The 13,549-nt window shown below is 46.1% G+C and overlaps 1 protein-coding gene across 2 annotated transcripts in view; it reads left to right on the top strand.

Moving 5' to 3' along the window:
• Positions 1-6,671: 6,671 nt before the first annotated feature.
• MAP4K3 (mitogen-activated protein kinase kinase kinase kinase 3) overlaps positions 6,672-13,549 on the top strand; it is a gene marked incomplete at both ends in the record, with an annotated part of 80,554 nt that continues 73,676 nt past the window's right edge. Inside the window, one exon of one of the 2 annotated variants that reach the window (XM_079550178.1) lies at positions 6,672-6,779. In XM_079550178.1, the coding sequence (XP_079406304.1) occupies positions 6,672-6,779 (108 nt within the window). The remainder of the gene's footprint in view (positions 6,780-13,549) is intronic. The other variant, XM_079550179.1, reaches the window with a different exon arrangement.

Below are 13,549 nucleotides of genomic sequence, written 5' to 3'. Positions count from 1 at the left end.
AGGCAGAGTCCTCAAATCTTTGTTTAGACAAATCCTCTCTATATCAGTGAGTTCTTCATGAGAGAAAGACTTCAAATGCTGAAGTACCACAAAAACATGGTAATACTACATGGAAATGGGTTTTCTTCCCCTCTGATATTCTTAGGAAGTGCTGCTTAAGAAGCCTCCAGCTATTCTTGAGGACTGGACGGAGAGCCTTACTACGTGCCTTGCAGTCTTGTATTATTTTAAAGCTATCTTATGGTGAATTTGAATTGTTGCTATTCAGATACCATGTTGTGGAAAATAAATTATTTTTGGTATTAATTCCTTGTGGGGTTTGCATGTATCTAATAGGAGTGCTTCAGCTTTTAGCATGAAAGCTTATTTCTATCAAGATTATGTTTTTCCTTGCTTGATAACATTGCTCTAAAGGCGTAGTGTAGAAGCCAGAAATGCTTGCAGAATGAATTAACAGTTCGAGGTGACTTCTGTCTGCAAAGAAGCACGTAGATTTTTTGTTTTCTTTTTCTGAAAAGGGAGAAGTCTTAGTTAATCTAGTCTGTGTAATAGGGTTGCTGAGGGTGCACTGAGTCCCACTGTTGATGTCATGATGTTACAGGGCATTGGTCCCTGTGCTGACCCATGAGGAGCACCGCTTACCTCCATCCAGTCTGGACACTGAGCCACTGACCACCAGTGTCTGGGTACAATATCATAACCAGTTCCTTGTCCGTCAGACGATCCACCGGCCAAATCCATATCTTTCCTATTAGAGAGAACAGCGTTATGGGGGACCATGTCAAAGGCCTTGTCCTGACAGGTGATGTCAGTGTCTCTTCCCTTGTTCACTGATGTGGTTACTGAAGCTGTCGTAGAACAGCAGTACGTTGGTCAGGCAGGACCTGCCCCTGGTAAAGTCATGTTGGTTGTTTAGTATTACCGCTGTCTTCCATGTGCCTTAGCATAGCTTCCATTAGCATCTGTTCCATGATCTTCCTCAGCACTGAGGTAAGGCTGTCTGGTCAGTAATTTCCTTGGTCATCCTTTCTGCACCTTTTAAAAGTGTGTGTGACATTGTCTTTTTTCCAGTCACCAAGGATTTCACCTGACTGCCATGACTTTTCAAATATCACTGAGAGTGGCTTGGTGACTACATCAGCCAATTCCGTCAGGACTGTCTATTATATCATTTTGATAGAGTATTATTGCATCCATTTGTTTTTGACAAGACAAATACACAAGTGGGTAAAATACGGCTCCAACAGGACCTAACAGTATTTAGTGAGAATTTTGCTCTATGCTCAGTGGTAGAGCCAAGCACAGAAGTGCAGGGAAGGCAAGCTCCAAGCTGTGCTTAGCTCTGATGCTGATATATCCTGCCCTTGCTTCCTGGTGTCTTGATTCTTCCGAATTCAATTTATTGATCTGTTGGTTTTTAGTCTCCTCTGTACAACTGTTTGCTGAATTTGCCACTGACTTTTTCTGCTGTCATTTAATGGATGATAATTGCATTAAGCATCAGTCTTTTGTTCTTCTCTCACTTCTCCCTTCTCTTCCCATCCCTACACTCACAATACAGGTTGTTTACCTCCATCGTTTCTTTTTTTGTTCAGAGCTCATGCTTGTTGTGAAGCAGTCCAGCAGTCCCAGTAATCCAGCCAGCTTTTTTCCTGTGCCCACCTGGTGTGAAACACCACTCTTCTAACGAATGCATGGATGCCATGCACTGGAGGCAACAGTGGCTTTCAGGTGATGGCAGAGGATTGTAGTTTTGGATGAGCTGTGACAGATGCATCAACGTAGCACAGAAGTATTTTAATTGTGGGGACTGGCACTGTCAGTTTGAGTGCTGTCTGACAGATCAGACTGGTGCTTTGATCTGTTCACTCACCTGTCACTTCCATTAAGCACTGGAAAATGCAAAGCCGCTCCCCTCCAGAACTCGCCATTCCTTTGTTGCTGAGGTGGCATTTTGCCCAGACAGGAGAGGCTTTCTGGGGCTCTAACTTCCTGCTGCATTGCTTGTAGTGAATGCGTGGTGTAAGCACCAACCATGCTGTGATCCTCCTGGTTTATGAACTCTTTCTCCTTTGCAAGACCACTTCCAAGCCACGACATTGTAGCTGTAAACGTTTTGACAGAGGCAGGTTTGCCTAAGCAGGAAGAGACCTTCCAGGAATGGAGTCATTTAACCTTTTCTTGCAGGGCAGGCCAGGTGCTCAGAACAAAAATCTCGGTTATTTCCAAATTATGCAGGAACTTCATATACAAGGGATATATAAATATGTGTATAAAAGATGCAGGCACATATTTTTTAGTTTTAGGAAAAGGTGTATTTGAGCACTGGGAAATGGGGAAGGGAACAAACTCTATCTTTAAGATCAAATGCAAATGTACTGAATCATAACATTACACAAAATGCCCTGGGAAAAAGGATATAATTCTGTCTAGGATTCATATGGCAACAGTGACTTTTTCTTTATTTCTTTACTTACAGATCCTTGAAAACAGAAATAGTGCAAAATATTGCTGCAAATGAAATAATCACTTTGATATTCTGAGATGCAGCAGAGAGCAAGTAACAAAAGAAATGCCTTAATTATCAAATAACTTGCACCCAACTTTGTTGATACAAGTTATCTTGGGTAGCAAACAGGTTATAATTACTGGTATTCATGTTGTTCTAGTGTGTTACCCAATTGTGCTGGACTGTGTTGTAACTCTGTGGTTGTGAAGTGTTTCCAGTTAACTTCTCGGTTATTACTTTAAAGGATTCCCCTCTGCGACCTCAGTCACGCCTGCCCCTTCAAACTGAGCATGATAGCAAAAGCCTCCGTTCACGATCAGACTTGACCCACGTGGCAAAATCACACTGAGCAAAAGTTGCAGCTGTGATGCAGAATCCCCTCTGTAGGAGCAGAGTCCAATGCATGCTTCCAAGGAGCCAGGAGAATAGTTTTGCATGTGCTGTGTGTAATCTGATCTGAAGGTTACAGAGCAGGTAATCCACCTCGGTGGGTGGCCCTCGCCAGCCTCCCACAGCATAGCTCTGCAAAGGGCAGCTGGGGGGAAAGTCTGTCCCCAGCTGTCTGTAGGCACCCACCTCCCAGCCTTGGCTCAGTCTTCATTAAGCATTTTTCATCAGGCTAGGATTTTCATTAAGCTGCTAGATTAGCTATGCACAGCAAGCCTTTCCTCAGGCCTATGCTTTCTAAACTTTTTAAAGGAAAAAAAAAGCTATGCCTGTGCATTACAGCTGCTTGAATCAAAATATTTCCTTTGGCATGAGAGAAAGCATTGTGCATAGCCTTGTGAGTTTGGATGGTTCAAGCTGACACTGGATTCTTGTTGTTAGGGGACTTTAGCTCTCCCTCTGTAATAGTTGTAAACAACCATTAATTTTACAGCTAGCTTTTTGTTTTTGTTTTTGTGAAAGTATTCCCCTTCCCTACTTCAGCATGAAGCATTCAATCCAACACCAAGAACTGCAAGCTCTAGGGAGGGACAGCTCTACTCATGAGAAAAGATATCACTTTGCATGTGATGGAGAGGGAGCGGTTGTTTCAGTCCCACGGTCCTGCTGCATGAGCCTTAGAACACTTCTCAGTTGTTCTTTTGTTTTTTAATTACTGGTTATTCCACTTGTGTGAGTGAATCGGTTCATGCAAGGCCCAATAACTGGAGATGAGGAGGAAAGGTGTGCTCCACTTACTGGCATCACATGCTGCCTACTCAAGGGAAACCTGATGAAGCCTTAACACATAATTAGCTCACTAGAATGGTGCTTTACTATTACCTGTCATGAGGAGCAGAAGACCTGCAATGTGCTGGGTGAGGCTTTCTTCTACAAGGAAACTGGTTGCTGTGATGATGCACCTGCAGAGATCAGCTGCAGCCATGCCTTGGAAGTATGGTGACTCTTCTGAAGTCTGTTGCCACCAAAACAGAAATAAAAAGTGGGGTTTACAGTGAACATCCCTTCCCCTGCAGGAGAAAGGGGAGGGATGCTTAGAAACAGGCACTTGTGCAGCTGGCTGGTGCCAGGCAGACCAACAGTAGAAGCAACTCTATACCTACAAGTGCCTGTAAGTAGAAAGTAATCCTCTCTAGGATCAAACCAATGAGACTGCTGCATACGGATGCCTTTGTAGCTGTGCTATCAACCTCCCAGTTTTACATGAGCTATGTGATCATATAGCTTCAGCCACAAAAGATTCAGGATGTAGGTGCAGTATGGATTTATGCAAACACACCATGATAGACTGTTCAATCTAATTGTTCTCTATTTCATCTTTGAGTTTAAATTTAAAGTAACTTGGATGGACATAAATGTTCCAGTTTCTGAAAGGTGAGGAGTTTCCATGCAGACAGGTTTTGCCGTAATTATTTAGCATGTGGCTCCTGACGTCACCTTCTGAAACATCTGCTGCTGGATGTCCTCCAGAGATGCTGGAATGCAGTTTTCCAACCTAAGGTCTGCTAACTCCTGCAGGGGCAAGGGGAAAGGCAACCTTTCTATGCAAGCTAGCATTTCATTCCTGCCTTGTTCTTAGGAAATGGACAAGGTGAGCTGTGCTGTTGCTTAGGGAGCAGGTGACATTTGTACTGCTGGATTGTCTTTGACAGGTTGAAAGGGATGTTGCACAAGCATACTCATTGGCTGGCAGACATGCTACATGTTAATAATGCACCTCTGAGAGATACCTGCTGGAGAAGTAGATGAGGTGCTCTGGTCTCCCCTCCTGGTGCTGGTAATGCTCCTCCTTTCCTACACCCAGCTCTCATTGCAATTGGTTCCTGTCAGTCCTTCTCTGCCCTGCTCCTCCCAATACCAGTCCCAGTGTCCAAAGACCAACAAGTGCCAGCAGCCCTCAGAAAACATTTCCTTTTACGTGGGAGCATGACTACTTCTTCCCTCGTCTTTGTCCCCCCTATCCACAGGATACTACTTTCTTCAGCGATTTCCCTCAGCAGTACATGCTGGCTGGGGCAGCAGTGTCCGTGCCACTGAACTTGCAGGGAAGAGAAAAGGAAGGGCCAGAGTGGCTTTCTTTCTTTCTTTCCTCCTCTCTTTCTTTCTCTCTTTCCTTTCCTCCTCTCTTTCTCTCTTTCTCTCTTTCTCAAGACCATTTCTCTCGTTTTTACTTTCCATGTTCTTCAGAGACACCAGCGCGTCCTGCCACTGGCACCCTGCTCTTTGACATGACACCACAGAAGTGACTGCTTTACAAGGAGGTAAATAGCCATGCAGCTGTATACAGACAGTCAAGGCAACCAGCGCAGAGGGTCCCATCCTGCATAGGTGCAGCTCCTTGAGCTTGCTCTGGTAAGGTAGTGCTTTCCCCTAACCACCAGTTCTCTAGCTGAAGATTCACGCCTTTAGATTTAAAGAGGAAGCATGCAAGGAAGAAGCTGAGTCTTCAGGCTGCCCACATTGTGATGGGGGAGAGAAGTATTTTTTTTCCTGTGAAGTATAAAGACTTTGTGTTTAAGGAGAGGGAGAAAGTGTCCAAGATGCACTCCTGCCTTTTTACACTTAAATTGGGAAGTATCCCAGGCTTGGCTCTTCTTCCTGGGCAGCAGGAGTATACCAGGGTGGAGTGATGCGGGGAGGTCTCTTCACCTCCCTCCCACCTCCAGATCCAACCAGGCCCTCCACATAGCTTCCCTTCCCGCACTTTCTTTGGGGCACACTTATGACCACAACCAACACACAGTGTGGACGTTGGTGTTTTAGATCTTAAATGGCAGCTGGTAGATGGGTTGTGAGCACAGTAAGCCCTGGAACTAATGCTGCCTCCAGCCTCGGTGACGTATGTTCTGTGGCTTTGGGGTGCTGTTGAGAACAGTAAGGGTTCATGGTCCCTGGAGGCACCACAGCAGCACATCACAGTGATTTGACTGAGGGAAGTCTGAGGTGAGAGCTGATGTTTGTGTCTCTTGGTACGCAGGGGGTTGGCTGAAGCTGGAAGGAGTTGTGACATCAACACCTGTATCTCTAGTGGCTTCAAAAAGAGCTGTTTGCTTTGCTCTGCCTGATTGTTATGATTCAGGTAAGGCTGACAGCCTCCAAAGGATGGGATGGCAGGGAGCAGCAGCCCAGCCCGACCCTGTGGCTCTCGAGGCATGGAACGTGTCCTGCAGTGCCTCAAAGCCCCAGAAGCTGCTGTGTCCAGATTGGTCCTTGGCATAGCCTTCGTGTCCCTGTGGGTGTTGCATTGAGAAAAAGGAATAAGAAGGTATTTGGGTGAACAGGAATCAGAATGGAGAAACCCATGGGTTTTCTGTAAGATCAGAGAAAGCCCAGGCAATACGTGGGGATGGAAAGCAGGCTTCAAGCAGAGAAACAACCTCGACGCCCGAACACCGCTGCCAGCGCCGCCATGGCGCACGGCGCGGCGCTCACGTCCCTCGCGATCTCCGTCCCGCCCCGATGGGCCTCGTGGCTTCATCGCCTCACGCGGCGCTGCTGCGGCGGCGCATGCGCAAAAAACCACACGTCCGCCGCTCGCCGCGCACGCGCGGCCCGCCGGGGCGGGGCGGCGCGCGTGCGCGTTGTGGCTGCGCGGCGCCATGTTGCCGGAGTGGGGCAGGGGGCGGCGGTGAGCGCTGCGGTCCGGCGCCCTCCCCTCCCCTCAGCTGCCCTCCCCCGTCCGGGGCCGCGGCCGAGCGGGGCTTCCCCCGGCACCATGAGCGGTGCCGGCGGGCGGGTGTGCGACCTGTCCCGGCGTAACCCCCAGGAGGACTTCGAGCTCATCCAGCGCATCGGCAGCGGCACTTACGGCGACGTCTACAAGGTACGGGCCCGAGAGCAGGACGGCCGGCACTCGGGACCAGCATCGGTACCTGCGGGCGTGCGGGCCGGGCCCCGGGACAGCTCCGCGTTGGGCCTTCTGTCGGGCTCCGGAGCCGCGTCCCGTCGCTGCGGTGCCGGTTCGGGTAGCCGTGCCCCGGGCTGCCGCTGTCCGGGCCCGCTGCGGGCTCCGAGGGTGGGAGGCACCTTTGCGCACCTGGGGTGGCGGGGCTGAGCCCGGAGCTCCCTTAAGGCTTACAGCTGCTGGAAGCGTCGCTTCGGCACCGCGCTTCCCGAGCGGCATCGCAGTTTGGTTAACGAAATCGGTTCTGGAAGGCAGGGCTGTGCCGGAGCGGTCCGAAGCGTTCTGCGATGGGAGGTTCAGTCGCTTTAAAGTAGCGCTGACGTTACCTCTGCCTTGAAATGAGCGTCCCTAGGGTGACGTCTTGTTTGGGTAGAGCAGTCTTTAGTTCAGGCTGTCTCGCTTGAATGTAAGAAAAGCTTCAGCACTCGTGTACCTGCCTTCTCAGTGTGCTAACCCCCAGCCCGATTCATGGCTTTATTGAAAAGGGTTATTGTGTTGTCTTGCCTACCTTGCTGCTTTGCAGTATTAGCGTGCTGTGCTAATAGCTATCCAAGCCTGCTTGCTTAACACTGTTTCTTATTTTTCTGCAAACTGCCCACTTGATGTTTATTGCATTTGAAACTGGTCTGCTGCCTGTGATCCCTTACTGATTGGGTTTGCTCAGTGCGCTGTATGTGACTGATGGATGTGAATTCTGTTTTCTATGTCCACGGTTGTATTTTAAGGATGTTACCTCCATGCGTAGGCTGAATATATCTATTTACACTACCACTACGTGAGTGAGGCCTGCTAGTTTCTGTTGAATTTGTCATAGTTTTCTTGGTGATTATTATATTTACATTGCTGTCACCGTCGGTTCGCTGCTTGGTTAGCAGTCAACATTCAGTGCTGCTTGTAACTTTTTGTTCTCTCTCAGAATGGATTTGTCTGTGTTTCATGTTTGCATGTGACAGGTGAGATGGAGGTTAAGTATTAGGACAAGGATATGTTGGGCTAAGTTTAAAAGTATTTATTTCTTGTTGGCAAAAGCGAGATAAACACTTTCTTACTTTACGACTAGGTTGAGAACAGCATAGGGAAAATGAGTCATGCTTTTCTCCTGAGAGAATTATTGCCCATTTCATTTCGAGGCAAGGTGTTGCCCAGGGTGCCTTCAAAGAGGAATGTGAAATTAGTCTGAGAATCATAATGTGGCATGGTTACTTCTATGTCACAAAGAGGAAGTAATACACTCATGTATGTTATCCACGTGTGAGCTTACTAGGCCTTTGTCCTGAATTTGTGAGGGGGTTAATATTAAAGCCTCTTTGATTTGCTTAGTCTTGCTTTCTGTGGGTGAACTTTGCGGTCAGTGAAGCAGTCAAGCAGAGCTGAGGTTACTGATGTAAACACGGAGCTCGTTGGCGGTGGGGTTTCGGCAGATCTGAACCAAGTTCTGGGTGTACTCAGATGACCTCAAACTAGTCCTTGAAAACTTCATTTTTGCCCCCTTTAGCAGGGAGAGCCGTATAGGAAGGTGTATTATTGCGGTAACAAGAGGACGTCTCCTTGTATTGACATTCTTTCTGTATGCTGACCTTTCTGTAACCTGTTTTCCTGGCGAAGTTTGGAGGAGCTGAAAGCAGAGTGGGCTGGCATCCACTTCCTCAGCTCTTTTTCATTGAGCTGAGCCTATGGAAATGTGTAAGCCTGCTGTTAGACAGGTGAAGCATTTTAAATAACAAAACAGATCTTAGTATTTATAAGAGCCAGTGGCGTGGAATAAACTAATGAGTTTGTAGTAAGAAAAGTAATGGGTAGTGTTTCCATGTGATGAGCTCTTTATTGGATATGCATAATCAACCTTATCTCTTCCAACCAAAGTTTATTGTAGGAGATGAAGCTGGATCTGGTTTTGTCTCATTCTTAGTTATTAGGATATCCCAGGGGTATAAATGCTGACATAATGTTTTCTGTGAGGGTCTGAAAGATGCCTAAAGGACTTAATAAATAACATTCCACTGAAAATATGTTGCTGTGATAGATAAAGCAATATTACAGAGCTCTCATTATCCATTTAGATACAGTGGAGGATTTATAATTGATTCCCTTGTCCAGTGATGTCTCCTGGCAGGATTGGTAAAGTCAATTAATGGCAAAATCAAGTTACTACCTTGGTAGCCCAGCTGTAACAAAACAGACTATCTTCTAGTAGTGTTTTCTTGGAGCTAAGTAATCTTCTGTTCTGCGTTTTGTCTTCTCACTTGTCTGATTTTGTATGTCTTAACGATTGTACTTGTTAAATAACTTTATCTCTAAAGTAGACTTTATATGAACTGAGAGCAAAATTGCTTTTCTGGCTGTAGTTGCGTGTTAGCAGAATTCTTACTTTCACCTTCTGTTTCTGTTGAATTTTCTCATCTGTAACAAGACTGTGAGAAAGGGCGAAGGCCTGTGCTGCTGTCACACAGTGAGTTCTGTCTTCTGTGTTTCTGTATTTCACTGTTAAGAAGACTTACATTGCGTGACACGGCCAGCAAGGCGTAAGGGAGGACTTGTCCTCTTCACAGCCAAAACAGCATTACCCCATCCTGCCCCCTTTTGGGAAATAATTTTCTGGAGTGAAGTGAGGCAATCACTTAATTACTTTATTTTGTCTGAGTTTTAGAGAGAGATATATATTTTTTGTCTCCTGGTATGAAATTACCAGTCTGATCAGACCTGTACCCAAGTTCTGTTTAGTTTTGGGTTGCAACTTCCACGTGGGATGTTCTAATGACTGTATTAATAATTAACATTCAAGTGCTGTAGTTTCCCTTTTCACATCCATACTAATACCTTTGGTTTTGTTGGTAACTCCATATAGATTTGAAGTATATTCCGAGGTGACTATCGGTCCATTTTGTTTGTTCATATAGTTAACTTTTATCACACTGTATCTTAAAAAAAAAAAATCGTTTTGGTTTCATAAGCATTGAACTTATTTGCCATTGTGCAGGTTTTTCATCTGCTGTGGGTGCACCCTGCCAAAGATTCTCAGCATCTTAGAAGAAGACTTTTCTTTCCATTTTACTGAAAGTGATGCTTAATGATAATTAGACTGGACTGTTGTTTCTGCAGAGCTATTGGTTGTGTCACGTCTGCTTCACCTCACTTCTTTTCGTTTGCTTGACATCTGATTTCAGAACAGAAAAAGGCCGATTTGTCTGCTCTCCTGTCCTTTGGTTTGGATATTATTTTTAGTGAGGAAAGTCACATTTAACCACCTCAACTGTTTGAGACCAAAACACTCAGATTCTGTTTCAGACTTTGGTTTCTGACAATGCTCCTATGTTTTGCTGGGGGAGAACGTGTCCAGAAGAGATGAACCTGAAGAGTCTTCCATTTTGCATACAGGATTAATTTCTCTCCTGTGCTTCTCTTTCCTGGGATGATCTGATAAGCCATCCGTTCTTCAGGAGCAGAGAAGATGCAGGAATATTTCAGCAGTGCCTTTTACTTGTGTGCTTCTGATGCACGTTTTAGTATTCTTATGTACCTTGCAGTTGTTCAAGCTCTTTCTGAAGGATAAAGATCCTTTTTGAAGGATCTATATTTCAGGATTTCTTTGTAAAATGACATAGAATCACAGAATCACAGAATCACCCGGGTTGGAAGGGACCTCAAGGATCATGTAGTTCCAACCCCCCTGCCTAGCAGGGCCACCAAACATACACATTTAGATCAGGTTGCCCAGGACCCCGTCCAACCTGGCCTTGAACACGTCCAAGGACGGGGCATCCACAACCTCCCTGGGCAGCCCGTTCCAGGGCCTAACCACTCTCCTCGTAAAGAACTTCCCCCTAACATCCAACCTAAATCTTCCCTCCTTCAACTTGGATCCATTTCCCCTAGTCCTGCTATTGTCAGCCCTTATGAAGAGTTTACTCCCCTCCTGGGTGTAGGTTCCCTTCAGGTATTGATAGGCTGCAATGAGGTCGCCCCGCAGCCTTCTCTTCTCCAGGCTGAACAAGCCCAACTCCCTCAGCCTGTCCTCATAGGGGAGGTGCTCTAGCATCCCTTGTTATTTAAGAATTGCTTTCTAAAATTGTAGCCCTGTCAGGCTTTGGTGTCGGGCCTCCTACCAGAATGTGGAATGCCATTTATTTTTACCAGAACTCTTAGTAGTTCACTTCAGGTTAATTACAGCTGCGACTTCCTCCTAAGCTGTTAGATCAGATCAGCACATCTTACTATTGCCTGAGAGCCAGGGGATTCCCTGCCCTATTCCTAGCTTTAGTCGCTGCTCTCACTGCTTATCTTGCATCAGCTCTGGAGCTCAGTGTGCTGCCCAAGCCAGTGTGCTTAGCTAGCCTGGCAGAAAAGGGACCAAAAAAGGAGTCAGGTGGATTGCTGCATGCTGAGCATGGGCTCAGCTCCTGGCTTTGAGAGGGCGGCAAGCAGGGAATTGGGCAGCATGTAGGGTGGCAGAGCTGAGCTGGGTCTTTCTGTGCTGCAGATGAGTTATCCTAGGAAGTAGCAACTTATTTAGAAACTGCTTGTCCATGTTTGGTCAGCAGTTAACGTGTGAAGTAGTTGAGACCAGAAGCAAGCTATAATTACTGTCTTAGACTTTGCTTCTTGGCCCAGTTTCTCTTGTAGCATTGCATATTTGATGTTACCAGCCTCCATTTGAAGGACAAATAGCTGGCAAGTGATTTACCTCTTTGGACCCTGGATTTTATGGCTGTACTGCACAGGCCTCTCCCTGTTGTGTGTATACTGCTGAGGCATGTAGTAGGCACGGTACTAAATGTGAGCATTCCTCTTCCTTTGCAGACACATCCCATGCACATCTGCTTGTCTTCTGCTTGGCTAAGCAGAGCTCATGCATGGAGCTCATCTGACTGCTGTGCTATTCCATTGCTCTTCCATTCTCTATTTTGGAGTAATAAGATCCCTCCAATTGTGAGGCAGTTTTGATTAACAGAATTTTGTATAATGCAATAACAACAACAACAAAAGACTTTTCTATCTTATATTTATAGTTAAGTGGCAGTTTTTCAGGTAACATTTTGATCTGCCAACTGTCTTCACAGCGGTGCTGGTAATGATTCCTGTTTGAACAGGCAGCGCTTCTGCAGCTTGACTTAAGTTGTTGGGTTTTTTTGTCCTCATTCACTGGTTCTGATGAGTAGCTTTGTATGGCTTTCCAGAGCCCACTGTAAGGGTTGTATACATTTAGTGGTATGCCTGTGGACCAACAACACCATCTTTGCTTCTGGAAAACCCATGCAATGCATTCTTGTTGAAACAGTTCACTTCTATAAGTGGGGAATTGTACCTGTTTTGATTTCTAGATAGATGACATTGTGGTAAAGATGGCGAAGTAGGGATTGTGTTTTGTGAAGTCTGCCAGAAGTGCTGGCGGGAGGTAAAGCTGCTGGTGTGTGCTGTTGCCTCATCCTCATGAGGGCTAGGAATTGACCCCCCCCAGAAATGTGTTTTTTTTGACAGAGACCACAAGTCTTTGAAACTGTTGACTGCTTTTTCTGACTCAAAAGTACTTGTTTGAAATTGCTCTTCAGCCAGCTGTGCCTTATTTATGCTCTAATTTCAAAACCTGTATGTAATGGGCAGCTTGACTGTGATTATGCTGAGTGAAAGCGTAAGGCAGGTCCTCAGCATACCAAGCTATTGTGTAGTATGTACACAAGCTTTCTCCCAGTAGGCTTCAGAGCTGACTATCATTTTCAGAGTGTCAATACAGTTGGAAGTGCTGTATGTTTTCCACTGTCTCATTTATGGGCACTTGGGCAGGGAATTGTTTTCCAACGGATGTCTCCAAAGCGATTTGATGAGATCTAGGAATACTTGTTGGGGTACCTGGTCCTCATCCTTTGTGAGGAGCCCTTGTACCTCATACCTTCAGTGTTAATAATCCAAATGGAATAGGATACAAACTGCTACCTTATGTAGGTTGCTGACTTCAAGTCATGTTGTCTTAAGGAATAACTCATGCCCTGAAGCAGTTGGTAGTCAGCCCTTCCTGAGGGCAGTGCTGACCTGTGTTAAATCAGGTTGTGTTCCTGCTTTCTAATATTTATGAGTCCAAGAAGATAATGGTTGAGAGAACGGCCAGCTGGCTGAGGAGTCCTGCTACCGCTGGTGTTGGAGCAAGGAGGAAACGCTGCATCTTTTCGGCTTCAGTATTCTTCAGTGTCCTGCTCTCAAAAGAAATGTTTGTGACAGGAGGGATGGTCTCAGCCGCAGAGTGTGGAGAGTGCAGGTTTGGCGAAGTTGCCAGCTGCTCAGCATTTCTTCCTTTGGCTGGGATGGAGCACGTCCTGCTGTGGTTGTATCTGTAGATTTGTCTGTCTGCTGTTGATAACTTTTCTGGCATTACTGTCACGTGGTAATAAACAACAGGAAGCTCACGTGTTTTATTTGGCAAAATTTACTTCAAATTTTTCATTAGTTCCTACCCAACTTGTGTCTTAGTTTGGTTGCCGTAACATTCTGCAGAGCACAGTGACCTTCAGTTAGAGATTCCTGACAGCTGAACACAGCATGAGGTGTGTGTAGGGAGGATGTACCAAACAACTTGTCTTTGTCAGACTGGCAGCATCCCTGAAGCCTCTGCAGTGGTCTCCCAGCTTTGTTTGCACATCCCAGCTGAATGCAGGATGCCTAACTGCAGATCTCGCTGTTTCCACTCGCCACAGTGATAT

Source organism: Tetrao urogallus, assembly GCF_951394365.1.
Source record: "Tetrao urogallus genome assembly, chromosome: 2".
NCBI lineage: Eukaryota > Metazoa > Chordata > Aves > Galliformes > Phasianidae > Tetrao > Tetrao urogallus.
The sequence above is the reverse complement of the archived record's forward strand: the minus strand, read 5'-3'. Positions and strand labels throughout refer to the sequence as shown.